This window comes from Sturnus vulgaris, chromosome 2, assembly GCF_052056855.1.
Source record: "Sturnus vulgaris isolate bStuVul1 chromosome 2, bStuVul1.hap1, whole genome shotgun sequence".
Taxonomy (NCBI): Eukaryota; Metazoa; Chordata; class Aves; order Passeriformes; family Sturnidae; genus Sturnus; species Sturnus vulgaris.
This window is the reverse complement of record NC_142244.1, coordinates 49,178,541-49,206,155: the sequence shown is the minus strand read 5'-3', so window position 1 is coordinate 49,206,155 and position 27,615 is coordinate 49,178,541. Positions and strand designations below refer to the sequence as shown.

The 27,615-nt window shown below is 37.1% G+C and overlaps 2 protein-coding genes across 5 annotated transcripts in view; one reads left to right on the top strand and one right to left on the bottom strand.

The window, feature by feature from the left end:
• The window catches only part of SACS (sacsin molecular chaperone), a 32,480-nt gene extending 13,669 nt beyond the window's left edge, over positions 1 to 18,811 (top strand). Inside the window, exons 7-8 of the mRNA XM_014879657.2 lie at positions 1,656 to 1,747; positions 5,681 to 18,811. Of these exons, the coding sequence (XP_014735143.2) occupies positions 1,656 to 1,747; positions 5,681 to 17,241 (11,653 nt within the window). The 3' untranslated portion in view covers positions 17,242 to 18,811. The remainder of the gene's footprint in view (positions 1 to 1,655; positions 1,748 to 5,680) is intronic.
• Positions 18,812 to 23,198: 4,387 nt separating this feature from the next.
• Positions 23,199 to 27,615, bottom strand: part of SGCG (sarcoglycan gamma) — a 104,036-nt gene continuing 99,619 nt past the window's right edge. For all 4 annotated transcript variants that reach the window (XM_014879658.2, XM_014879660.2, XM_014879659.2 and 1 more), the window contains 2 exons: positions 26,057 to 26,180; positions 23,199 to 24,536 (listed from right to left, as the gene is read on the bottom strand). In XM_014879658.2, coding sequence (XP_014735144.1) covers positions 24,363 to 24,536; positions 26,057 to 26,180 — 298 coding nt within the window. In that variant the 3' untranslated portion in view covers positions 23,199 to 24,362. The remainder of the gene's footprint in view (positions 24,537 to 26,056; positions 26,181 to 27,615) is intronic.

Sequence of the window (27,615 nt, the reverse complement as noted above, 5' to 3'; positions counted from 1 at the left end):
GATCCAGCCTCCTCAAGCAGGACCATCCCAGAGCACATGGCACAGGATTGCATCCAGGTGGTTCTGGAATGTCTCTAGTGAGGGAGGCTCCACAGCCTCTCTGAGCTATCAGGACTTATTCCAGTACTAGGTCATTGCACAGTAAAGCAGTCCTTCCTCGTGTTCAGCTGGAACTTCCTGTGCATCAGTATCTGCCTATTGCCTCTTGTCCTATTGCCTGGATCCTTGGCACCACAAAAAAGAGCCTGGCTCCACCCTCTTGACACCCTCCCTTCACATACATACAGATATGGATGAGGTCCCCTTTCAGCTCCCTCAGCCTTTCCTCATAAGAGAGATGCTTCAATGCCTTAGTCATCTTTGTAGCCCTCTGCTAGACCCACTCCAGGAGCTCCATTAATTTAAGCCCATAATCATAAACCCATAATCTTTTCTTGTTCTAAACAATTCAGGTTATTTATCAGGGGTATAAAGCTACTCAGAGCCTGTGATTCTAGTATCTTTTTCTAAAAAAAAAAAAAAAATGTTTTTAGCATCTATTTTGAGATCATTTATCTTTTATTGTTCTTTCACTTTGTTAATCCTTCCAGAAGTTAAGCCAGTATATTAATACAGCAAACATTCCCATGATGAGACTAACAAATTAGAGCCCTGCTTCGGACTAGTCATAAGATACTTCTTTTGAAACTTAAGGATACCAGTATTTCTTATCCAGTTCATGTTCCATTGGAAATGGACCTGGTTTGATTAGCCTTGCAAAATGGTTCAAAAGCATATTATAACAGGCATAGATCTCCTTGCTAGCGAAGATGGAACAGAAATTTGAAATAGTAATGCTTTCTTTGCATCTGTTCCTGCCTACCTCAAGTATCTTTAATTCTAATGTTTTAAGTATGATAAATTATGTATGTTAGATGTTTCAGAACCCTGTCAATTTAGGAGATTGGCTCTTACTCAAATTTGGAACCTGCTAAGAAGGTAAAAAAAGCTCTTAAAAATTTTCTTTCTGCTAACTGTGGAAGAACAAGATTCTATGTTGGTTTATGTCTAATGAACATACATGCAATCAGAATTAAACTGGATATTTATTTTTGATTTCACAAAGGCCAAAGTCCTGAAAACCGATTTAGTTTTAAGTGCCAAAGTAAGAGAAGGGGAGGATGAGACTGGCTCTTGGCAAAATAATTTTAAGTATTGACTGCAGATTTTCTAAAATCTGTAGATCTTTTCAAATCCACCGATCTGTGTGACATTCTAGAATTATGTGTTGTATTTTATGTAAACATTTCAAACAGAATTCTAAGAGACCTAGAATGGTAGGTGCTATTTTAACTTTTTTTTGTTACAGTACAAATAGGTGAAAATAGTCTTTTAATCTCGGTTTTTCTATCAAAGAAAACTTGCTTAGATATGCTTTGAAAAGTAGTTAGAAAAATTACTTTCTTACTACTCTCTGCTTCTAAATGTATAACTTTATTTGTCATAAAATGCTCACTGAAAGCCCTACTGTTCCTATGCACCTGATTGCTTTGCATGCTACTGATCTAGTAATGATTGCCATGCTGGTAATGTCTATACAGTAACATAAATAAATGAGGCTTTGCTAAAGTGTGGGGGCCTTTTTTTTTTTCTCTTTTATTTTCATGATGTGCTAGTTCACTCTTTCCTGGCCTGGAGGGAAGGTTACTCTCTGATGACCTGAAGCCTGAGGTCCTTGCTGCTTTGAAAGAAGCTGCCAAAAGCCGAGGTAATGTGTCTTTTGTATTCTCTTCTAGAACTTCTAATGGTTCAAACAGACTAGTTCTAAACCCAAGTGTAAAGTAATGCCTCTTGAAGCTGACTTCCCATAAATAAAACAGTCAGCTAAAAAAAAACCCATTAAGACATGATAGACTTGTTTGAATTGGAATTGCACAAATGAAAATTATAATTGAACCAAAAGGCAAAGGAAGAAGGATGAAAATTTGTGATAAAATAATAGATACTCATTTAGTAAAATGTATTCAAGGATGAAGAATTTTATTTAAATAGTATTCTTCCACCTAAGACAGTCTTATTTCTGTTTTGTAATTATAGTATTTGCATATATGCAATAACTGTATCATAGTTTTAGTATTGTGGATAATCTTTTAACGCACAATTGCAGGTGATCATTTCAGTACATTTGTTTTAAATCAGATTAAATCGGTTTAAGTATCTAGCCTCAAGCATGCTGTAGATCAAATAATTTCTTCATGTGTTTCCTGATTGTTAATTCATGGTTTATGGTTATATCAGTGTGGACCTACTGAAATACCCCCAGTCATGATCAAAAGACATGGTGAAGGAGTTTGTTTCATCTATAGATAAGATACCTATATGTTATCTGTTCTTCTCAGAGTTTGTCTGCACTTACCTTTCCACCCTTGTGTTTAGCTTTTGTTTGATAAATTTGAAGCCTAAGTCTCAGAAATATTTTCACGTAAACACAATTCACAAACCAAGTCACTTGTTAGCTCACCATATATTAATATTATTTAAAAGTAAGCTGTTCTTCAATGTCTAGAAAATGTACTTTTCAGGAAAAGATTATTGTATCTTTTTTTTAAATTATTTGATTCATCAAATTCTTTCTTAGACTGAAGATATTAGAACTAGGTGTAGAATACTATTGAATACTATTACTCACAGTCTTGATTTGCTTTTCTTTATATCCTTTATATCCTCATGGTCTTCAGTCATTTAGTCTCTATTTCTTCTGTGACCTTTTTTCCCCTTCAAACCTTTAAATCTTTCCTCTTTATTATTCTTTTTGTTGAGTTCTAAAACTCCTCCTTTCTCCATTTGATCATTCCTTCATTATCAAAAACAAAAGAAAAATAAGGTAATCCTGAGGCAAGATGATACGTTTTCGAAGTATGGCAAAGAATTTATGAAAAAATTAAAATAATTGAGTGACTTTTGCATAGTGTAAAACATGTAAATATTTAATATAAAATGTATTGAATATATTACATCTGGGACTTTAATGGAATATGAAGGACATCAAATTTGAAATCATTATAAAGAAAACCTTTATTTTAAAAAGGAGAATTTTGGAAGTCCTATCAGCATATTAGATGATGGATATTGTGTCTGTTAATGCAGTAGAATATGCTTGGTTTAATTTTTTTTCTCTATTGTTAATTTTCTGCAGTATTGTTTTTAAACAGAATGTAAAGTGTTGAAAGGAATGACTACTTTAAATTATATATCCAAACAGGGAATATTCGTGATCTAGGGTAGAACCAGAAAGAGATACTGTTTAATAATACCTTTTAAGGAATGAGTATATATTCCTTAGTATATCAAGACAACCACAGTGAGATTAGATGCATGAAGATTTTATGTCAGACAGCAATGTCAGTATAGAAAAATGCCTGTTCTGTGGGATGAAACCTTGAACTGATTTTCGAGATGTACATTCCTAGACAATTTTTTCTAAGTGAATGTCACAAAGCAATCTAAAAGCAGGCTTAAATTAAAAAACAGAGCAAAACAACAAAAAAATTCAGTATCTGCTTGAATACATCTTAAACAGAAAACGCTGACATGACAGAATCAGAAAAGCCCCTGTGTGTTATTAAACCTGTCCCCTGCTGAGTTCTAGGACATTGCTTTCCTTGCAGGCTTGGTCTCAGAACTGCAATGAAGTATTTCTAGCCCTTTTAGTTACTGGGGAGATTTTAGGTCACATTTAAGTCTTGCTTTTGTTTCTCTTTAATTCTGGCAGAGTCTTTGGATAATATTTTTCTAGGGACTTATTCTTGGTAGTATGCCTCTCATTCATTAGAAGAACATATTTTTGTAAATAAATATGGCTAGTATTCTTCTAAACGTTCTCTAAATTATTAAATACTATTAGATAATCCTTTACAAGATTCAAGTGTCCTAATTTTCATTCTATCTCCTCCTAAATTATTGTTCATTCAATGATTCTGCATAATTGTACAACAGCACTACCATAAAAGTTGTATGTTACTATAAATAATAAGTATTAGGGGGCGTTTTGACAGGTTTAGAAATCATAATCTGTCAAGAATTTTATTTATATAGCTGTAGAAATTCCATCAGAGAGATTTCTGATACAGTTGTAGGAATAGAAGCTTTTTATATTATTTCTTTGAGATGGGGTGCAATTTTTTTTATTGTGTTGTTCAAAGACAAACAAATCTGACTTTTAGTCTCCTAAAATGTGAACTGTATTTGTCTAGTTAGTAACTGTTTCTATACTTAGTGTATTAATACGTAGCACACAAGATATTTTCTAAAAATGGATTTGATTATATTCTAGCCCAACAGCTTCTCTGGGGATTTTCAGGTATGATTATTAACTGAAGATGTACTGGTTTGGATTGAAGCTTGATATTTGTGTGAATTTGGTTGTTAGCTTTTCTCATTGCTCCAGCTTTCTTGTAAAAAAACCTTGCCAAATAGTGCTGCCAAGAGATAGCAACCTAACATAATTATAAAAAGATTTCTAAATACAGATGAGGGGAAAATGTATTTTGATGAAGAAAACCTTGTAATTATGTTACATGGAAATTACTAATATTTTCATTGGTTTATTTATATATATTTAATAATTTGACATGCAGGAAGATTTCCAGTATTTTAAGATTACTGTATATTTTTAAAAACATTTTAAACTTCTGTTCTCAAATTAAAAAAATGGTATTTAAGTTTAGCTTCTAAGTAGATTCTTCCTTGGGCCCCTTCTGCTAGTTTTCCTGACTTTCACAAGGCTGATGTGTTTGCCTGTTTTCTTTTCAGTAGAGCTATCACAATCCATAGCTCTGTCGGCATGAAGTGAAAGAAAAAAGATTTTTTCTAAACATGTCTATAATTGCTCTTAATTTGGACTGATGCCTTCGAGAAAATGCCATTATTATCTAGATGTAAGATGAAAGATCTAAAATTCAAATAGATGTCTTGCTTTCACTTCTGTCATTATTTCTGACGTGTTGGGAGGTAGTGGTATTTTTTTATTCTGTGCTATTTTACCCCCAGAAGTTCTGTAGTTTTTAAGTATAAACTTTCCTAATGAAAATAAAGACATAATTGTAAAGATAGAGTTCTTTTAGTGAGAACTTCAATAATAAGGATAAAAACATATAAACTTAATTTCAGCACTTCCTGCCTAACTGAGTCTAGTTTGTTTAAGTTTTGTCAGTTTAAGTTGTAAGATCAGCTGCACCTGAACCACTTTGGTATATCTCATAAAAAATGTTCCAAATCTATTTGAACATTTGCAGTTATAGACAAATAAAGGATTAGATTTTTATTTATCAGTGGGCAAATAAATAGGGAAAAGAATCAACTAAACAAAAAAATGTTTGTAGTTCAATTCTAAATCTCTAGTTTCTATGTATGCCTGAGAACTTTTGTGTTAAACTAACAAATGTAATAACATATTGATAATTTTCAATTTGTTTATATTTTCATACTAATATGGAATGTATTTTCTTTTAATTAACTCCTGAAAGCAAAGGAAGCTGGTATTTGCACTCCTGTTTAATAAACTTTTTTTTTCCCCACAAAAAGACAAGGAGCAGATTAGACATTTTTCCCTTGTTTTCCGTTTTCCTTGCCCCCTGAAGCCATTTGCTAAGTAACTCTGCTCTGTGGTTTTCACAGCTTTTCCCTTCTGCTGTAATTGCAGGGAGGCCATGCACTCAGCTGCAGCTCCTGAACCCAGAAAGGTTTGCCCGGCTCATTAAAGAAGTTATGAACAGCGTGTGGCCTGGGAGAGATGTGGTTGTACAGTGGTATCCAGGCTTGGAAGAAAAAAAGCACCCGTCAGTTTCCTGGCTGAAGATGGTCTGGAAGAATCTATATATACATTTTTCTGATGACTTGAGTGTGTTTGATGAAATGCCGCTTATCCCCAAGACGCTGCTGGATGAAAATCAAACATCGGTGGAACTGGTTAGATTTAGGAATCCATCACCCATCATTCTGGAAGATGAATCTGAGACTCAGCTCCCCGAATATTTAGCTGATATTATTCAGAGAATTGGTGGAGTTGTACTTAAGAAACTGGATATTTCTATCCAACATCCACTTATAAAAAAATATGTGCATCCACCTTTGCCAAGTGCTGTTTTACAAATAATGGAAAAAATGTCCTTACAGAAACTATGCAATCAGGTTGCGTCATTCCCACCAACACATAAAGATGCTCTTAGGGCTTTCTTAGCTAGTTTAACAGATGCAAGTGAAAAAGAGAAGAGAATTATTCAGGAATTGCTAATATTTAAAAAAATTGAAAAATCATCTGATGAAAGTGCCCCTGTTTTTACTGGGCTAAAAGGTAGTAGGGTATTACACCACACTGCCAAAATTCCTCCTGGTCTAAGGTTTTCTGTTCCAATAATTGACAGCAGTGATGAAGCAACTATTCGGTTAGCTAATTTGCTGAAAATAGAACAGCTAAAGAGCACAGACTGCTTGAAGTTTGTTATAGAAGACATAAGAAGTGATTTTTATTCATATGATGAAACAGCACAGATAATGCAATGGGTTCTTGAAAATCTGACTTTTCTGAAAAATGAGAATACAGATGTGATAGAATGGCTGACACCACTAAAGTTTATCCAGATCTCACCGGAAAAGATAATGTCAGCAAACGAACTCTTTGATCCTGAGGTAGAACTTCTGCAACATTTGTTTTATGCTGAAGAGGAAAGTTGCTTCCCCCCTGTAATTTTTACATCCTCAGATATTCTTCATTCACTGAGACAAATAGGCTTAAAAAATGAAGCCAGTCTTGAGGAAAATGATATCTTGAGAGTGGCAAAAAAAATTGAAAGTTTGCATGCTGACTCTAACACCAATCATGATTTGCTGTTAAGAAAAGCTAGAACTCTCTTGATGATTTTGAACAAAAACCATATGCTGCTTCAATCATCTGAAACAAAAGCTGTAATGAAAAAGATAAAATGGATCCCTGCAAGTAAGGACAGGCCTCCAAATTATCCAGGGTCCTTAGTTTGGAAAGGAGATCATTGTAATCTGTGTTCACCACCAGAAATGTGTGATATATCACATGCAATTTTAGTTGGTTCCTCAGTTCCTCTTGTGGAAAATGTACTGTTGGATGTAGAAAAAGCACTTGGCATCCCCACCAAGCCCAGCATAAAAGCAGTTTTGAAACATTTCAAGGTGGTGGTTGATTGGCATAGCTCTAAAACCTTCAGTGATGAGGACTACTATCAGTTTCAGCATATCTTGCTTGAGATTTATGGATTTATGCATGACCATCTAGAAGAAGGCAAAGAAGCTTTTAAAGCCTTGAAATTTCCCTGGGTTTGGACAGGTAAAACATTTTGTTCCCTCACACAAGCAGTTATAAAAACAGTTCCTGATCTTGATCTCCAACCTTATCTACATTATGTTCCAAAAACTATGGCAAAGTTTCACCAGTTGTTTAAATGTTGTGGTTCAATTGAGGAGTTAACACTAGACCACGTTTCTATGGTCATTCAGAAAATATATCTGAAGAGTGAGCAGTCTCTCTCAGAACAAGAGAGCAAGCAAAGCCTCCACATTATGTTGAGCATCATAAGATGGCTGTACAGCAATCAGATCCCTGCCAGTCTGCACACACCCATGCCACTGTACAGTGGCAAACTTCCTTATAAACTTGCAATGAAGCCAATTCATGAGTGCTGTTACTGTGACATCAAAGTTGATGACTTAAACGATTTGCTTGAGGATTCTGTTGAACCCATAATTTTGGTGCATGAAGACATACCAATGAAAACCGCTGAGTGGTTAAATGTCCCATGCCTTAGCACAAGACTGATCAACCCAGAAAATATGGGGTTTGAGCAATCTGGGCAAAGAGAGCCTCTGACTGTGAGAATTAAAAACATACTGGAAGAATACCCTTCAATTTCAGATATCTTTAAGGAGCTTCTTCAAAATGCTGATGATGCTAATGCAACGGAATGTAATTTCCTAATTGACATGAGAAGAAATATGGATATAAGAGAGAACCTTCTGGATCCAGGAATGGCAGCATGTCATGGTCCGGCTTTGTGGTCATTCAATAATTCTGAGTTTTCTGACTCTGATTTCCTAAATATAACTCGATTAGGAGAGTCTCTAAAAAGGAGTGAAGTTGACAAAGTAGGAAAATTTGGACTGGGATTCAATTCTGTTTATCATATCACTGATGTACCTATTATTTTGAGCCGGGAGTTCATGATTATGTTTGATCCAAATGTCAACCATATAAGTAAGCATATCAGAGATAAATCTAACCCTGGCATCAAAATCAACTGGAGTAAGCAACAGAAGAGACTACGAAAATTTCCAAATCAGTTTAAGCCATTTATAGGTGTTTTTGGTTGCCAGCTACCACTGACAGTAGAATCTCCCTACAGCTACAAAGGAACACTTTTCAGACTGTCCTTTAGGACTCAGCAGGAAGCTAAAGTGAGTGAAGTCAGCAGCGCATCTTACAATACAGCAGACATTTACTCTCTTGTGGATGAATTTAGCATTTGTGGTCATAGACTGATAATTTTTGCTCAGAGTGTAAATTCAATGGTTTTGAAATACTTGAAAATTGAAGCAGATGATCCCGGCATGGCACAAGACGTTGTCACTATCAGAAAAAATCTGTGTTCTTCCAAAGCCTTGACTGCACCAAATGTAAGCGTTTTAAAGGAAGCAGCTAAACTCATGAAGGTGTGCAGCAGCAGTACTAAAAAGCTTCCCACTGAAACACCAAAGGCATCGTGTATCCTGCAGATAGTAGTAGAAGAATTTCACCATGTGTTTAGACGAATTGCTGATTTACAGTCTCCACTTTTCAGAGGTACTGAAGAGGATCCAGCTGCTTTCTTTGAAATGGCTAAATCAGGACAGACGAAAAGATCAGGTGATGAATTGCCACAGAAAACAGTAGATTCAACAACGTGGCTTATATGTTCTTGCATGGATGTTGGAGATGCTTTGAAATTTTCTTTGCATGAAAGTGGACGAAGACTAGGCCTAGTTCCCTGTGGTGGTGTAGGAGTGTTGCTGTCTGAAACCCAGGATCAAAAGTGGATTGTGAAACCTAATTGCAACAACATAGGTGAAGTGTTCTGCTATTTACCTCTGCGAATAAAAACAGGCTTACCTCTCCACATAAATGGCTGCTTTGCAGTTACTTCAAATCGGAAAGAGATCTGGAAAACAGACACAAAAGGAAGATGGAATACAGTATTCATGAGGCATGTTATTGTAAAAGCCTACATAGAAGCCCTTTGTGTTCTACGTGACATGGCAATCAATGGTGAGTTAGTTGACTACAGTTACTGTGCAGTGTGGCCAGATCCTGATTCAGTTCACGACGATTTTTCTGTTATTTGTCAAGGGTTTTACGAGGACATAGCTCATATGAAAAGCAAAGAAGGGATCAAAGTGTTTTCTGATGGGTCATCTTGGGTTTCCATGAAGAATGTAAGGTTTTTAGATGACTCCATACTGAAACGGCCAGATGTTGGGCCATCAGCCTTCAAGATCTTTCTGAAGTACCTTAAAAAAACTGGTTCCAAAAATCTGTGTGCTGTAGATCTTCCATCTTGGGTAAAGACAGGATTTGAAGAAGCAGGATGCAAATACATATTATTGGAGAACACTTTCTCTGAGAAACAGTTCTTTTCTGAGGTATTTTTTCCTAATATTCAGGAGATTGATGCAGAGCTACGTGACCCTTTGATGCGTTATGTTCTGAATGAAAAACTTGAGGAGTTCTCAGGAATTCTTCGTGCTACTCCATGTATTCCCTGTTCATTGGATGGACATCCATTAGTTACACCATCAAGACTGATCCACCCTGAAGGAAGAGTTGCAAAGTTGTATGATGCTGAGGATGGAAGATTTCCTTATGGTACCACTCAGGACTATCTTAACCCTGTTATTTTGGTTAAACTTGTGCAGTTGGGAATGGCTAAAGATGATATTTTATGGGAAGATCTGATAGAACGTGCAGAGTCAGTAGCTGAAATTAACAAGACTGATCATGCTGCAGCTTGTCTCAGGAGCAGCATTATACTGAGTCTTATTGATGAAAAATTAAAATCTGTAGATCCTAGAGCTAAAGAATTTGCAGCAAAATGTCAAAGCATTCCTTTCCTTCCTTTCCTTAGCAAACCAGCAGGCTTCTCACTGCACTGGAAAGGCAGTGATTTTCAGCCTGAAGCAATGTTTTCAGCAAATGATCTTTTCACTGCTGATCATCAAGACATAGTTTGCCTCACACAACCAATTCTTAATGAAAATTCCCCCTCATTTAAAGGTTGTGGTACTTTGTCATTAGCTGTCAAAGAATTTCTGGGTTTACTTAAGAAACCAGCTGTTAATTTAGTCATAGATCAGTTAGAAGAAGTTGCGAAGTCATTTGATGGAATCACATTGTATCAAGAAAATATCACTAATGCTTGTTACAAGTATCTGCATGAAGCAATGTTAGAGAGTGAATCAACAAAAGCCATGATAATTGAGCAGCTAACAAACTGTAGTTTTATTTTGGTTGAGAATGTGTATGCCGATCCATCAAAAGTGTCTTTTCATTTGAATTTTGAAGCTGCACCCTATCTCTATCAGCTGCCTAACAAATACAAAAATAGTTTCCGTGAGCTGTTTGAAAGTGTGGGTGTAAGGCAGGCTTTCACAGTTGAAGACTTTGCTGTAGTTCTGGAATTAATAAATCAGGAGAGAGGGACCAAACAGCTAACAGAAGACAACTTTCAGCTCTGCAGGAGAATAATTAGCGAAGGAATATGGGGCCTCATTAGAGAGAAGAAGCAGGAATTTTGTGAGAAAAAGTATGGTGAGATTTTGTTGCCAGATACTCGTCTTGCACTTCTGCCTGCAAAGTCTTTGTGTTACAATGACTGCCCATGGATAAAAGTCAAAGACACAACTGTTAAATATTGTCATGGCGATATTCCCAGAGAAGTTGCAGTGAAGCTTGGAGCCATACCAAAACGCCATAAAGCTTTAGAAAGATATGCATCAAATATCTGTTTTACTACCCTTGGAACAGAATTTGGCCAGAAAGAAAAACTGACTAGTAGAATTAAAAGCATTCTGAATGCTTACCCTTCAGAAAAAGAAATGCTGAAAGAGCTCCTTCAGAATGCAGATGATGCAAAAGCTACAGAGATCTGTTTTGTGTTTGATCCTAGACAGCATCCAGCCGATAGAATATTTGATGAGAAATGGGCACCACTTCAAGGACCAGCACTGTGTGTTTACAACAATCAGCCTTTTACAGAAGATGATATTCGGGGAATCCAGAACCTTGGAAAAGGTACAAAAGTAGGAAATCCCTGTAAAACTGGGCAGTATGGTATTGGTTTCAATTCTGTTTATCACATTACTGATTGCCCTTCTTTCCTGTCTGGCAATGATATACTTTGCATTTTTGATCCTCATGCAAGATATGCACCAGGTTCAACATCAACAAGTCCTGGCCGCATGTTTAGAGATTTAGATGCAGATTTCAGAACACAGTTCTCAGACGTACTGGATCTCTACTTAGGAAATCACTTTAAACTGGACAATTGTACAATGTTTAGGTTTCCTCTTCGAAATGGAGAAATGGCAAAAGTATCAGAAATTTCATCAGTTCCATGCTCAGATAGAATGGTCCAAAATCTTTTGGATAAGCTGCGTACAGATGGGGCAGAACTCCTAATGTTTTTGAACCATATGGAAAAAATTTCTATTTGTGAGATAGAAAAAACGACAGGAGCACTGAATGTCCTGTATTCTGTACAAGGCAAAATCACTGATGGAGACAGACTGAAACGAAAGCAATTCCATGCATCTGTGATCGACAGCGTAACTAAAAAGAGGCAGCTAAGTGAAATACCTGTACAGCAGATTACTTACACAATGGACACTGAAGACTCTGAAGGAAACCTCACCACTTGGTTAATTTGTAACAGGTCAGGCTTTTCTGCCATGGAAAAGGTATCCAAAAGTGTGGTTTCAGCCCACAAGAATGAGGACATTACTCTTTTCCCTCGTGGTGGAGTAGCAGCTTGCATTACTCATAATTACAAAAAGCCCCACAGAGCATTCTGTTTCTTACCCTTGTCATTAGAAACTGGATTACCTTTCCATGTGAATGGACACTTTGCTCTGGACTCTGCAAGAAGAAATCTGTGGCGTGATGATAATGGTGTTGGAGTAAGAAGTGACTGGAATAGTAGTCTAATGACAGCGCTGATAGCACCAGCCTATGTTGAACTGCTGATTCAGCTGAAGAAGAGGTATTTTCCAGGAACTGACCCTACAGTATCAGTGCTGCAAAACACACCTATTCATGCTGTGAAAGACACTTTAAAGAAGTTTTTATCCTTTTTCCCAGTTAATAGACTTGATATTCAACCAGACTGGTATTGCTTAGTGAAAGCAGTTTACAATTGCATTTATGAAGATTTGAAGCGTCTTTTACCCGTTATGAGAGCTCCAAATGTTGATGGTTCTGATTTGCATTCTGCTGTTATCATCACATGGGTTAACATGTCTACTGTGAACAAAGGCAGACCATTCTTTGACAATTTGCTACAAGATGAATTGCAGCACCTCAAAAATACAGAATACAACATCACAACACGGAAGACAGTGGCCGAAAATGTTTACAGACTGAAGCATTTGCTCTTAGAAATTGGATTTAATTTGGTATATAACTGTGATGAGACTGCAAATCTTTACCACTGTTTGGTAGATGCAGATATTCCTGTCACCTATGTGACGCCTGCTGATGTCCGATTGTTTTTGATGACATTTTCTTTTCCAGACTCTAATTGCCACATTGGAAAGTTACCCTGTCGTCTTCAGCAGACAAATTTGAAACTGTTCCATAGCCTCAAACTCCTGGTTGACTACTGTTTCAAAGATGCAGAAGAAAATGAAATCCAAATTGAGGGTTTGCCACTCCTCATTACTCTTGACAATGTTTTGCAAGTTTTTGATTCGAAGCGACCAAAGTTCTTGACAACATACCATGAACTGATTCCATCTCGCAAGGATCTCTTTATGAACACATTGTATTTGAGATATAACAATATTCTGCTCAGCAGTGAAGTAGCTAAAGTCTTTGATATCAAAAGTTTTGCTGAGTTGTTATCATCTGTGCTGCCTAGAGAATATAAAACTAGAAATTGTATGAAATGGAAGGAAAACTTTGCAAGTGAATCGTGGCTTAAAAGTGCTTGGCATTTTATCACAGAGTCTCTAAATATTAAGGAAGAACAAGAAGATACACAAGCAAAATTCGATGGTGTTATTGAAACTTTGAAGGACTGGACTTTGCTGCCAGGTGTAAAGTTTACTGTCTCAGCCAATCATCTGGTTGTGCCAGAGTGTGATGTTTTGCTGCCACTCAGCATCATGCACATAGCTGTCTTTCCAAACGCTCAGAGTGATAAAGTTTTCCATGCTTTAATGAAAACAGGCTGTATTCAGCTGGCATTGAACAAAATCTGCTCCAAAGACAGTGCTTTAGTGCCTTTGTTGTCAGGACGTACAGCAAACATAGATAATCCCTCCAGCATTCTGAAAGCCATACAATATATGGTACAGACATCAACTTTTAAGACTGAAAAGTTAGCAGAAAGTGACTTTGAGGCTCTCCTAATGTACTTCAATTGCAACTTATGTCATCTGACATCTCAGGATGACATTAAAATTTTAAAGTCTCTTCCGTGTTACAAATCGATCAGTGGCCGATACATCAGCATTGCAAAATATGGGACATGCTATGTCCTCACGAAAAGCATCCCATCAGTAGAAGTAGACAGATGGACACAATCGACTTCATCAGCTTTTCTTGAGGAGAAGGTTCATTTGAAAGATTTGTATACTATGCTTGGCTGTGTCTCTGTGGATGATCTTGAAGTGTACTTGAAACATCTTTTGCCAAAAATTGAAAGTCTGTCTTACGATGCAAAATTAGAACATTTGATCTACTTAAAGAATAGGCTAACTAGCATTGAAGAAACTTCAGAAATGAAAGAGCAGCTGTTTGAAAAGCTTGAAAGCATTTTGATCATTCATGATGCAAGCAATAGGTTAAAACCTGCGAAATACTTTTATGACAGGACTGTAAAAGTCTTTGAAGTTATGCTGCCTGAAAAATTCTTTATACCTCAAGATTTTTTTAAGAAGCTAGAGCAACTTACAAAACCAAAAAATCAAGCTGTGTTCCTTCCATCATGGGTAACTTTTCTGCGACATATCGGTTTGAAATTCATCATTTCACAGCAGCAGTTACTGCAGTTTGCTAAGGAAATCAGCATGCGAGCAAATACAGAAAACTGGTCTAAAGAAACACTACAGAATACTGTCGATGTTCTCCTCCATCATATATTTCAAGAAAGAACTGACCTTTTTTCAGGAAATTTTCTGAAAGAATTGTCTTTAATTCCTTTTCTGTGCCCTGAACGAGCTCCAGCAGAATTTGTGAGATTTCATCCTCAGTACCAAGAAGTTAATGGAACTCTTCCTCTTATACGATTCAATGGGGCACAGGTGAACCCTAAATTCAAGCAGACTGATGTGTTGCAGTTGCTGTGGACGTCATGTCCTATTCTTCCTGAGAAAGCAACACCGTTAAGCATCAAAGAGCAAGAAGGGAGTAGTCTTGGTGCACAAGAACAGCTTGAACAAGTTTTAGCCATGCTGAATGTTAATTTGGACCCTCCTCTGGACAAAGTTATCAATAACTGCAGGAACATATGCAATATAACAACTTTGGATGAGGACATGGTGAAAACTAGGGCCAAGGTCCTAAGAAGCATTTATGAATTTCTTAGTACAGAGAAGAGGGAATTCCGCTTTCAGCTTCGAGGAGTTTCTTTTATAATGGTGGAAGACGGTTGGAAGCTCCTTAAGCCTGAGGAGGTGGTGATAAACCTTGAGTATGAATCTGATTTTAAACCTTATCTTTACAAACTTCCTTTGGAACTTGGTACTTTCCATCAGTTATTTAAACATTTGGGTACTGAAGACATTATTTCAACAAAGCAGTATGTTGAAGTTTTAGGTCGCATATATAAGAGCTCGGAAGGAAAGCAGTTGGATCCTAATGAAATGCGCACAGTTAAGAGAGTAGTTTCAGGCCTGTTCAAAAGTCTTCAGAATGATTCTGTAAAGGTTAGGAATGACCTTGAGAATATGAGAGATTTTGCCCTTTACCTTCCTAGTCAAGATGGTAGGTTGGTAAAGTCTAGTATCTTAGTTTTTGATGATGCACCCCACTACAAAAGCAGAATCCAAGGTAATATTGGTGTGCAAATGCTTGTTGATCTTAGCCAGTGTTACTTAGGCAAAGACCATGGCTTTCACACTAAATTGATAATGTTATTCCCTCAGAAACTGAGGCCTCGCTTGCTCAGCAGTATACTTGAAGAACAGTTAGATGAGGAGTCTCCCAAAATCTGTCAGTTTGGAGCATTATGTTCTTTGCAAGGAAGGTTACAGTTACTGTTGTCTTCGGAGCAATTCATCACAGGACTCATTAGGATTATGAAGCATGAAAATGACAATGCTTTTCTGGCTAACGAAGAAAAAGCAATAAGACTTTGCAAAGCTTTGCGAGAAGGTTTGAAAGTTTCCTGTTTTGAGAAGTTGCAAACAACACTAAGAGTTAAAGGGTTTGCTCCTATTCCCCACAGCAAAAGTGAAACATTTGCTTTCTTGAAGAGATATGGAAATGCAGTAATATTGCTTTACATACAGCATTCTGACAGCAAGGACATAAATTTCCTCTTAGCCTTGGCCATGACCTTAAAATCTGCAACTGACAACCTGATTTCTGATACCTCATATTTAATTGCCATGCTGGGTTGCAATGATATTTATCGGATCAGTGAGAAGCTTGACAGCTTAGGAGTGAAGTATGACTCTTCTGAGCCATCAAAACTTGAGCTACCAACACCTGGCACTCCTATACCAGCTGAAATTCACTATACACTTCTAATGGATCCAATGAATGTGTTTTATCCTGGTGAATATGTTGGTTACCTTGTTGATTCTGAAGGTGGTGATATATATGGAACATATCAGCCTACTTATACCTATGCAATCATTGTGCAAGAAGTAGAAAGAGAAGATGATGAAAGTCACAGTTTTCTAGGGAAGATTTACCAGATTGATATTGGATATAGTGAATACAAAATAGTGAGCTCCCTTGACTTGTACAAATTTTCCAGACCAGAGGAAAGTTCTCAAGGCAGGGATAGCACACCTTCTACCCCAACCAGTCCTACAGAATTTCCAGCACACGGACCAAGGGCAATTCCACCTATCTTCACTGGTAGAGACAGCCACAAAACAATGTCCTCAAAACACCACTCTCCCAAAAAGATAAAGTCAAACTCGTTGCCAGAAATATTAAGAGAAGTGACATCTGTCATTGAACAGGCTTGGAAGCTTCCAGAATCTGAAAGAAAAAAGATTATTAGGAGGCTGTATCTTAAATGGCATCCAGATAAAAATGCAGAAAATCTTGATATAGCCAATGAGGTTTTCAAACATTTACAGAATGAGATTAACAGGATGGAAAAACAGGCCTTTATGGATCAAAATATGGACAGAGCCTCAAGGAGACCATTTTCATCTTCTGCTTCTCGATTTCAGTCAGATAAATTTTCATTTCAGAGATTTTACACTTCATGGAATCAGGAAGCAACAAGCCACAAATCTGAAAGGCAACAGTACAAAGAGAAGTGTCCCTCCTCCACAGGGCCATCTTACTCCCAGCGCTTTTTTGTCCCACCTACGTTCAGGTCCGTTGGCAATCCCGTGGAGGCACGTCGATGGCTTAGGCAGGCCCGAGCCAACTTCTCAGCTGCACGAAATGACCTTCACAAAAATGCCAATGAATGGGTGTGCTTTAAGTGCTACCTTTCTACTAAACTAGCCTTGATTGCAGCTGACTACGCTGTGAAGGGCAAGTCAGACAAAGACATAAAACCAGCAGCTCTTGCACAAAAAATAGAGGAGTACAGTCAGCAACTTGAAGGACTTTCAAATGACGTTCAGACATTGGAGGCTTATGGAGTAGATAGCTTAAAAACTAGGTATCCTGACTTACTTCCTTTTCCACAGATTCCCAATGATAGGTTTACTTCAGAAGTTGCTATGAGAGTGATGGAATGTACGGCTTGTATCATAATAAAACTTGAAAACTTCATACAACAAAAAGTATAAATGATTTGAAGAGGCTAGGGGACTGTTTTGTCAAGACTTTAGGTGTTTCATGTGGTGGGATACAAATGCAATTGTACAGATTATGGAATGTTCAAGAGGTTAAATGGTGCCAAGCAGTTTAGAAGTGTAGTACGCAAAGGTGGATGGTACAGAGGTACTTAGAACTGAAATTAAATGGGATTTTTTTCTTAACTGAGCCTGCTGTTAAGCAAACTGTAAAACCTGAATATTTTTTAGAATTTGCAAGGAAATTGAGCTGCAAAAATTAGATGTATGCACAACATTGTGATTAATTGGCATATTATTGAACTGCACTTTATATAACCAAAGCTTAGCTTTCTGTTAGATGAGGCCTGTAATTATAACTCCTTATTAGATGTATTTCATTTAATGTGATGTTTCTGAAAGGGTAATGTCAGTTTTCAATGTACTTGTCTTTAAGACTGGACATACAATGAAATGGGAAATGGAGTGGAAGTAAAAATAACTTTGGAGATGTTGCTCCAAAGCATATCTGTATTCTTTTGCATTCTGTGGACATTCATGTCACTCATAGTAGTACTCTTATCAGCTGGATCTGATTATAAATTTGCTGCAGCATCACATTGTAAACATTTAAAGGATAGTTTAGTACCTGTAAACTGGTACAGTTATTTTAATGCTGAATAATGATACTTGATTTAACATGCCACGTCATGTCATGCATTGATTGCATTTACCTTATTATAAAATAATGAAGTATTTAATTTACGTTTTTTTTAGAGCCTATCAGTTTTTGTTTAATGATAAAGCATGTGGATGATATAAAATCTGTGAACATTATTATATGGTGTTTTATGATTTTTTTTGGAACACCAAAACTCAGTTTTCAGATGCCTAAATGCTTGAGTTCCTTTTTTTTGCCCCTTGTGTGTGCCTTTGTTGTGTGTACATATATATATATATTTTTCCACAGACATTGGTAATAGTACAGTTCAGTAACTCATTTTTGGTGTACACAAAGCACTGTTTTTTGTTACATGTTTAAAGGTGCTGCAATGTAATGCTGGTTTTATTTTGTTATTCACTACAGCCCTCAAGAAATCTGGTTATTAGTTCCCACTTTTTCTTTTATGGTTTGTAATACTTTTGGTAATGTCATGCAGTATGTTCAACATTAGCTTTTTGTAAAAAGAAAAATTAAAAATAAAAAATGGAAGGATAATGCTAAATAGAAAGATTTTTCTTTGCTGGATCAGCCACATTAAACATAAATGTCAGACATTTTCCAGTGGCATGCTGTTACATTTGTCTACTTGACAGCACAGTGAAACTGCAATTTAACTTACTGAATACAAAGAAAATAACAGCAAGCTTGCAGGGCTGATACAGCTGTGATAGTATTGTAACACAAAAATTAAAAATCATGATGAGGTCTGCCTCAGTTTTGAGTAAATTATAAAGTCCTTGTTCTCAAAGAAATGTGACATTTGGAAAATGATACAGCTTCTGATTGTGGAGCCCTATTATTATTATTATTTCTGCTATTAAATTAAGTGCCATACATTTAATAAAGAAAAACGCAAACATATTTCGGTCCGATGTGTTTTGGTTTTATAATGTAAGCTAACTTTACCTATTATTTGAAGCTTTTATATAGGTAAATACACAATATTTTTTTTAATTAATTCTAAATAATTGTACAAATATTAAAATACTATTGAAAAGGAAACTTTTTTTTTGCATTGACAAATGTTTGCAGTTTTCTCAAAGAAATTGTACATTTTGCTGATGTTTTGCAATAAATAGCATGTAAGTAAAACACAAATCTTGGTGTGCCATGAAATAAATCAGTTTAGTTAATTCCCTATGTTTTTAAAATAGATTTCTTTGTGGTTTTTGCTTTGTGCATTAAGTCAGATGAACAGCATTCAGGGTAAGCAAAGTACTTGAAAAGGAAACAGTTCTCATGCTTTTCATTTTAAATGGAGCTAAAACATAAGGTCTCATGGAAGCATGCAAAAGTGGAGCACCATGAACACTTTCCTGTTTTTACATGAGCTCTTGAGGAAGAAAATCTTCTCAGTATATAACTGTGTTTTATAAACAACTTATGTTGCCTTACTAGTATTATTATTATGAACTGTTAAAATGGCTGTGTAGAACCACTAAACGATTCTGTTATAATTTTTATTTTGTTTATTTTGTATATACTGTTGAGCACTGACACTGAGAAAGAAAAGGGTGCCAGTTCTTAGGAAGCTAATGATCTGAAGCAATTTTAAACTGAGCCAAGCTGAGAAAGAAAACTTGAATGACACTGAAAAAGTAATTAATTCTGTTATTCTTGAATTGAAACTAACAATAAAATTTACATCTGGCAGCAGAGAGATGGGCAAGAGTGGTGTCTCAGTTGGAAGGCTCTTAGTTTTTTATTTGCTTAACTCGCTGTCACAGCTAGCCTAAATAAAGAGACTTTGTGAGACCAGGAAACCATATTCTGAGGGAACATGATTTTTAAAGTGCTATTTAATTTCTGATTAAAAGTAAAAACAAATAAATAAAATGCTTAATTTATTCTTCCTTTTGGCTCAGCTGGAAGATTTGGCAATGTCAGATGTGGAAGCTTAGAACAGTTAGGATGTGATGATTCTGTAGAAAGGGTATGAAGAAGTAAATGTTAGAAAGAAAGTTCCATAAAAATAGATTTAACAAGTAATTTTGCATGTTAAATGAGTTCTCATTGGAGAAAATGCCTTTTCATTCAGGTCTATCTCCTACCTTCCACAGGTAGCAGGAGTTTATCTAGGAAAAGCAGCTTCAGTTCTTGTCTCCCAAAATTACAGTTGAGGAGTTTAGCAAAAAGTCAGTGGTATAGGAAACTGATTTAACCATACATTGGACAGCTTAAATCTAAGGAACTGCAGCTGGAATAAGCCTTGACAGGCTTGTTACTATCTTATGCTTTAAAAACTTTTCTCTCAAACAATGGCATATACAGCTATTCTAAAAAGCACAGGACACTTGCCTCAGCAATTAGTGACAAGAAAAATACCTTTTTATTTCTTTTTTTTTTTTTTTAAGGAAATAGATTTTTGTGTAGCTGACTATCAGAAGAAAAATAAATGTTTTAGTCATGTAAAAATTGCAATTTTGAGATATTTGTACTCAAATCATTATCAGTGAAGTTACTGTAATGATTTGTAAAATAGGATTTAAAATTTAAGGATTGGTATACTTGGATTTCTTTAAATAAAGGTGTAATTAAATCTATTGTAATTTCTCCCATTAAAGTAGAGGAGGGTAGTACCAACTTTGAGATTTTCTGTTGCTGGATCTAAACTCTTTGAGAAAGGCTGGATTGGTCTTGGGGAACAAAGACAGAATGAATAGTTAAAAAATAACTAAACTTGGCAGCCAAAGTAAATGTTTTCATTTGAAGAAGACACACATTTTTTCATGTGAAGGGATTTGTCAATGAATTTTTAATCAAAACTGTTTATCTTTTCTTTGGTTTGTTTTCTGGATGATTAAATTCAGTAGCACTACCATAATTTCTTTGTTTACTTTCACCTACTACTGATTAAGATAAAGGAATTCTAGATGTCAAATGAAACCTAATTGTAAAGCATTGTAAATTCTGCGAAGGACATTTTTAGTTGGGACCAAGAATTTTGTTCATATTTTAAATAAAGTACATTTCACATTCTTAGTCTTGGAAAAATAAGTTTCTTTTAAAAATGAAAATATTAATTTACACTGTGTTTCATTTGAATACAAAAACAGAAGCAGACTGTTCAAAATGTATAAAGTTTATTCAAGGACTCAGTTTCCAATTCTTGCAATTTCCTTTTGCATAAAGCTATATAAAGACAGACAAATGCAAATACTAAAGGACTATGAAATGGAAAAAAAAAAGCGCTTGTGTTTGGGCAATCAACAGTGAACTTTTTCTATCATTTTTCCACTGTGTAACAATTGCAACCCGTTGCAAGAACTGCTGTAAATAATTATTTTTGAGGGAGTAAATATGCAAACAAATCAGTTCACTATGCTGGTAGTGTTTTTTTCTCTTCTCTATTTGGATAATACTTTTGGAAATAAACTAGAGAACTGCATACTCTCACTTCCCTGTGCCATAATTTTGTTACTCTGTAACTAGTTACTGAAGTTTGATTCAAATAGGAACAGTAATTTTGAATGAACGATGTTGAGATTAACAGCAATTCAAATTGTAGCATCAGCTGATTACACTCTGGTAATTTTAGCATAACTTTTGTTTCTCTACTAACCTCACCTAAAAGAAAAAAAAAATAGTGACACGATGGTGCCAGTCATGCTTGAAAAAATGTGCACAACTTCTATACTGGAACAATACTTCTGATGTCAGTGTTGCAGCATAATGAAAAGGAGAATGAAATTTAAGCAATTAAAAGGATCACTTTGATGACATTGGTGACTTGGATGATGGCAGTTCTGAGGGTACAGAAGACTTCTAGGTTTTGGTACTACTCAGAATCCACCTGTGAAATGAAGCAAGTCCAGAAGATTTATCTCCACAAGAAAGGTGGTAGTTACTGCAGTGCCTAAATGAAGTGCCATCCTACTTAATAGTGTTACCAGCTAGGGGACTGCACCCTGCTTTTCCTAGCACTTTAGGGTCAGGTTATTCTTGCCTGGAAAGCCTCAGTTCAATCCCTTGCTGTGAATTAACTGGCAAATCACGTTTCAAAATGTGCCTCCAAAACAAAAGCTTAAGATATATAACTTAGAGTGCTGTGCTTCTACTGCCAGCAGAACAAGCAGATTTAAACTATTTTACAGTATCTGGCTAATATCTAGGGGTTAGATTAGGTGAAGTAGTTGTTTGATACCCCACAGAAGTGGGCATATGTTCCTTGATGTCAGAACAATGGCTGAAATTTCTAAGGACTCAAGTCCCAGTTTTGCTGTTAATACTAGACCTGTAAGACACTGGTGACATTACAGTTCTCCAAGTTCTTTGTAGCAGCAGTTTTTAGGTATCTAGCACATGCAAGGGCATTTGCTGACCTTTATTTTAGTACTCATACTTTCTATCCAATGAGTAAGCTAAGTCTGCTTGTATTTTGGTTTGTAAAAGCTTGTGCATGGAGCTGGAACCACCTAAATTGACTTTAAAGGAATACTGAAGACAAGTTTCTGTTAAAATGTTAAAGTACGCCTCAGCTGAGGGCTTAGCTGTAGAGACAGACACAGACAAGAAATAGAGCTGTGGAGGTGAACATTTCTCTCCTTACAGCCAACAGCCTTGGACTCTCTCCTGAAGACAGGAGCAAGCGAGTCTAAGCCGGAGAAAAGGGATTTCAGATACGGAAGATGTGTGGCTTCCTGCTTCTCCTTTAGGCAGTGTAACAGCAATTGGAGCACTCTCCAGGTGACATGTGAAACCTTGCTTCACTTGCTTAAGCTCACCTTGAGTGTTTCCTAATTGCACTACTGAAGCTCTTCGAGCATTAATTACTGAGGGCTGCACGCTGCTGCTGAAGGGCAGGTTCAGTTCTGTACATCAGACTCTTGGAGAATTGCAAAGGCAGCCCTTGAAGCAGGGACTGCCCTGGGCTTTGCCACACTAACAGTGGAAAATGTTAACAGGGGACTCTTTCTCAGCTCAGGTTTTTGTGTGTACCTGGGGATCTCATTTGAGTGTTGGTTTTCTTCCCTTGTTCACCAGAGCCGAAGTAGCAAGTTTTTTAAAAGTTAATAGTTATTTTGAATAGTCCTGATTCATCTGTTTTAAGGATGATAATTAATTTTTTTCCAAAAGGGGGACATTCATGGTTTACTAACACTATGGGTTAAATTCCTTCTGTAAATAGACACCAAGGCACTGTGTAATAGCTCCTTCCTGGATAGTAAAATCATAAAGTATATACAAAATGGCATCAAAGGAATTAAAAACCCATGAGGTTTAAACAACAGACAACTAAATACAAATCTTGCTACCCAGAGGTGTGCAAACAATTTATTTGTGTTCAGTGCAACACCGTACAGGGGAACGGGTCTGCAGTTGTGTTTCTTTACACGGCCAATAAATGGTTTGTCAGCTCTGGTGAGCATTTACTTTGTATCCAAAGTCCTAATGTAAAAAGTAGTAACAGTTTTACTCTCTCTGTGATGGGAGTCCCACTCTGACAGGATCAGAAATACCAGTCAACAGGCGCAGCAGATGGAAGTGAAATATTCCTCTTAATTGAAATTTGTGGGCTGCATAAATGAATTTTTTCCCACTGCCCAAATAGTTCCTTATGTCAGACAATCTGAAGACACTTTTTTTTTCTTTTTACTAGACCAGCTGGCAAAACAGATTGCCTTGTTGAATTAGCATGTCCTAAAATAAAAAAGGATTTAAATGAATATGATGGTACAGGCAGTAGAACAAACAATTGCTATTATAAAATATAATAACATATTTCTCTGTTGTATAGTGAATGGATTTGAGACACAGAGGCCTTCATGACTTCTGGAGCATTTTGCATTAGTTGTTTTTGCATGAGTCCCAGTAAGAAGCAAATCAGCATATGTGTTGCCAAATTAAAATAGAAAGCTATTAGCAAATTAACATATTTTACACAGAACTTATACAAATACCACATTTTTCTATCTTGTGTTATTGCAAGAACAAAATTGCATAGACCATTTGCTGGCACTTTCTGAATTCTCCAAATAATGCTTTGTCTTACAAATAATTCAAGTAGTTCCCTCAATTTAATTTCACCCACTAATACAGTAAGTGTTTATATGCAGTGAGAGGAAAAACCCACGGATCTCAAAAATATGAACAATGACATAATCATCTGACTGAATAATAGTTCAGCAAGGAAACATATTTGTTTTATTTTTTTATGCTCTCTGTAAGGCTATTTTCCAAGTGTTACTGACAAAACAATGTAATTTGATTCAAGTCGTTCTTCTGAAGTGGAAATGTCATTTGTGCTCTTCTTCCCCTTACACCCTGTATTCCAGAACTGTAGGTGCAGATTTGTTTCCTAAATTGTAAGTGCTTTCTTTTAAAAATTTTGAAGAATATGCTTTCAGTAGCGCTCTTTAGGAGTAATACAAAACTCAGATGCACGAGGGGGCGTGTGGCGTTTTCGGGTGCCTCACTGGCAGACTCGGCTGTATTCTTGGCAAGTGGAGCCCACGCCGGCCACTGACAAGTAGAGCTTTCCATCTGGACACACGCAGATTTCATAGAGCCCCTGAGAAATCCCAGATCCACCCCTTGCACCCTCGGGCAGCTTGGGCAGTCGCACAGTTTCAGCATCGAGCAAAAGCTGTGTGGGGAAAAAGCAGGACAAATGGGGTTGTTAGAGCTAATAAAGTAATAACATGCCATGAGATAAGCTGAATTTGTCCAGGCAGAGGCTTAAGAATGGCCTTTTACACAGGGCTTATTATATAAAAAGTTTCTCTGAGCCCTAGGCTCTTGGCAGACATAAACACAGGACAAGAATAAGCTGGTGCTGACTCTTTTCTTAGCAGAGAACTGGCGAAGTTCAACGAGGCCGAGTGCAGTGTCCTGCTCCTGTGTTGGGGCAATCCCCCAAATGGACACAAGCTGGGTGATGAATGGATTGAGAAAAGCCCTGAGGAGAAAGATGAATGAAAACCTATGTATGAGCCAGCAATGCACACTCACAGCCCAGAAAATCCATCACATCCTGAGCTGCATCCAAAGCAGTGGTCAGGGGAAAGAAACGGAGGGGATTCTGCCCCTCTGCTCTGCTCTGCTGAGACCCCACCTGCAGTGCTGCATCAGCTCTGGACCTCCACATATGACATGGACCTGTTGAAGTGAGTTCAGAGGAGGGACACGAAGATGCTCAGAGGGATGGAGCACCTCACCTATGAGGAACGGCTAGAGAAAATTGGGATTGTTCAGTCTGGAGAAGAGAAGGTTCTGGGAACATCTCATTGCAGCCTTCCAGTACTTAAAAGGGGCCTACAAGAAAGCTGAGAAGTATCCCCTTTATGGGGAATACTGTTTTAAATTGAAAGAAGATGGATTTAGATTAGGTATAAAAAAGAATTTCTTTTAATGGTGAGGCACAGGAACAGGCTGCCCAGAGAAACTGTGGATGACCCATCCCTGGAAGTGTTTAAGGCCAGATTGGATTGAGCCCTGAGCAGCCTGGTCTAGTTGAAGGTGTCCCCATCCATGGCAGGGGAAGTTGGACCAGGATGATCTTTAAGGTGCCTTCCAGCACAATTCAGCCCATGATTCTAAGGCGAGTGACAAAGTCCTTGTCCACACACAGCACAGCAGGACACAAGCACGGCTGCTGGACCCGGGTCTGTCACAGCCTGAGCACTGAGGGTCACCGTGGAACCAGCTGGTTTAGGATGGACATGGGCTGTAGTTCCTCTGTGGAAGAACTGGCACAGTACACCCTTGCAGAGGGGATAAATAGGCTGCTGCATTTTGCCTCCTGTTGATTCTGCAGAGGTTCATTCCTAAATTTTGCCACTCTGGGGCGGCACCTGCTTCTGAGCCAAAGTGCCTGGGAATCACTGTGCTAGTGGGGAGCTATGCAGTATCCAAGTTTTATTAGAAAGCATCTCTCTAAGCTAATACAACATTATGTCTCTTGGTAGTATTATTTACATATAATAAAATAAATAATAAACAAAAAAAATTTAAAAAATTAAAAGCTTTATTATTGGCACTAATAATTTTAATATCCTGCCACCTAAAACCTGAGGAATTAAATTGATAGAACTTGAAAAAAAGACTTGAAGTTATAGTCACACAGAAGATCAACCACAGTTATGGAAAAGAAGGGCTTGTACTCACCACGCCATCACTGCTGTGTAGTTTGATATCCATCTGGGAAAGAGCTTCAATATTCCCAGCTTGTGCTTTGATATTAATTCCTCGTGGAGCATCCATGCTCAAAGATCGAGTTGGTGATTCCAGCCTAAAAGCAGGAACAGGAAATCGGACAATAACACAATCTCGTAAGTTCCTTTATTTTAGAACAATATGTAAACATTGAACAAGCTCTTGAAAGCTCTTGCCTGAAGTCATATAAAAGAGGCACCTTCCTTCAGGCAGACTTGAAAATGGAGGCAGCTATGTCAAAAACCAACAAAGCATCCCAAATGAAAAATACAGATTAATTAATAATACAAATGCAAGGTATTATTTCATACATAACTGCAGATGATTTCAGTGTAACAGTAATTTAATCTATTAACCTGAAATCCAGTTTTACATTAGTTAAGTTTCTTTTCATTTTTGACATAATAAGACATTGAAATGAATACAGTTAATACAATCTGGAACTTTTTCTAATAAATGAGATTTTTGACACTGCAATTAGTTGGACCAAGATTTCACTCAGTGTGTGTGCATGTGTCTGTGTGTTGTTTAACCAGATGACATCTGAAACTTAAAAACTGTTAATTTGAAATAAAAATTATACAGTATAACAAACAGGGAGTTGCAAACCCTACAGTGCCACAAGATGGCAGGAAGGCACTGTAGTATCTGAGTAATCACCTCGTCGGATCAGCTGTGCAGGAATAATGATTTTTATTTTTCAAAGAGATAAGGCTTTGTTCAGAATTTTGGTATCATTTCCATAGAAAGTAACAGGGATAGAAGTATAATTAAAAATCATGAGAAGGAAGGAAAAAGCCCAATCCTAGCAACAAGCTAGTGACTATGGTGCTTCTTTTGACCATTACCTAGAACTGTTTCATGTGGAGGCACTGCAGGATCAGAATTGTTACCTATTAGGTTTTGATCATGAATATTCACTCACCCTTTCTGATGACACCAGCCAACACTAAACAGGTGAATATGAAGGCTAGAAAAAGTGAGACAACTTCTGGTCCCTCTTTACATCTGTGCTAGCTTTCCTATTCCCAGGACACATACCAAAGCATGTGGGTTGCACCCACACTGCAGAACACAGACACACTTGTTCCCAAGCCTGCATGATCTCACCCACTGTGTTTTCAGAAATGTAGAGGGGTGTGTGTGTGTGTGTGAGTGTGTGTGTGTGTGTGTGCATGCACTCCCAGCAGATGCTGTGCTGGCTCCACAGCTGCCAGTCCGGGCAAGTGGAAGCTGTGCCCAAGCAGGTCCTTTACTGGGAATACATTGTGTAGTGAGTCCAGACTTTACCAATCACTGGCAGGAATTAACTGTCTAATTTACTGAGACTCTTTCAATTCTTCCTTTTCTTTTGGTTTTCCAGTTACTTCATTAAAACCAGAAGGTAAAAGAAGACAGTTTGTGCTTGTGAGAAAGTTCAGTTACATCTTCGAATCCTGAAGAAGCTAAATCCAGCTGATAACTTAAAACCTAAGTCCATGATATCTAAGCCACAGTCACTGAAACTTCAT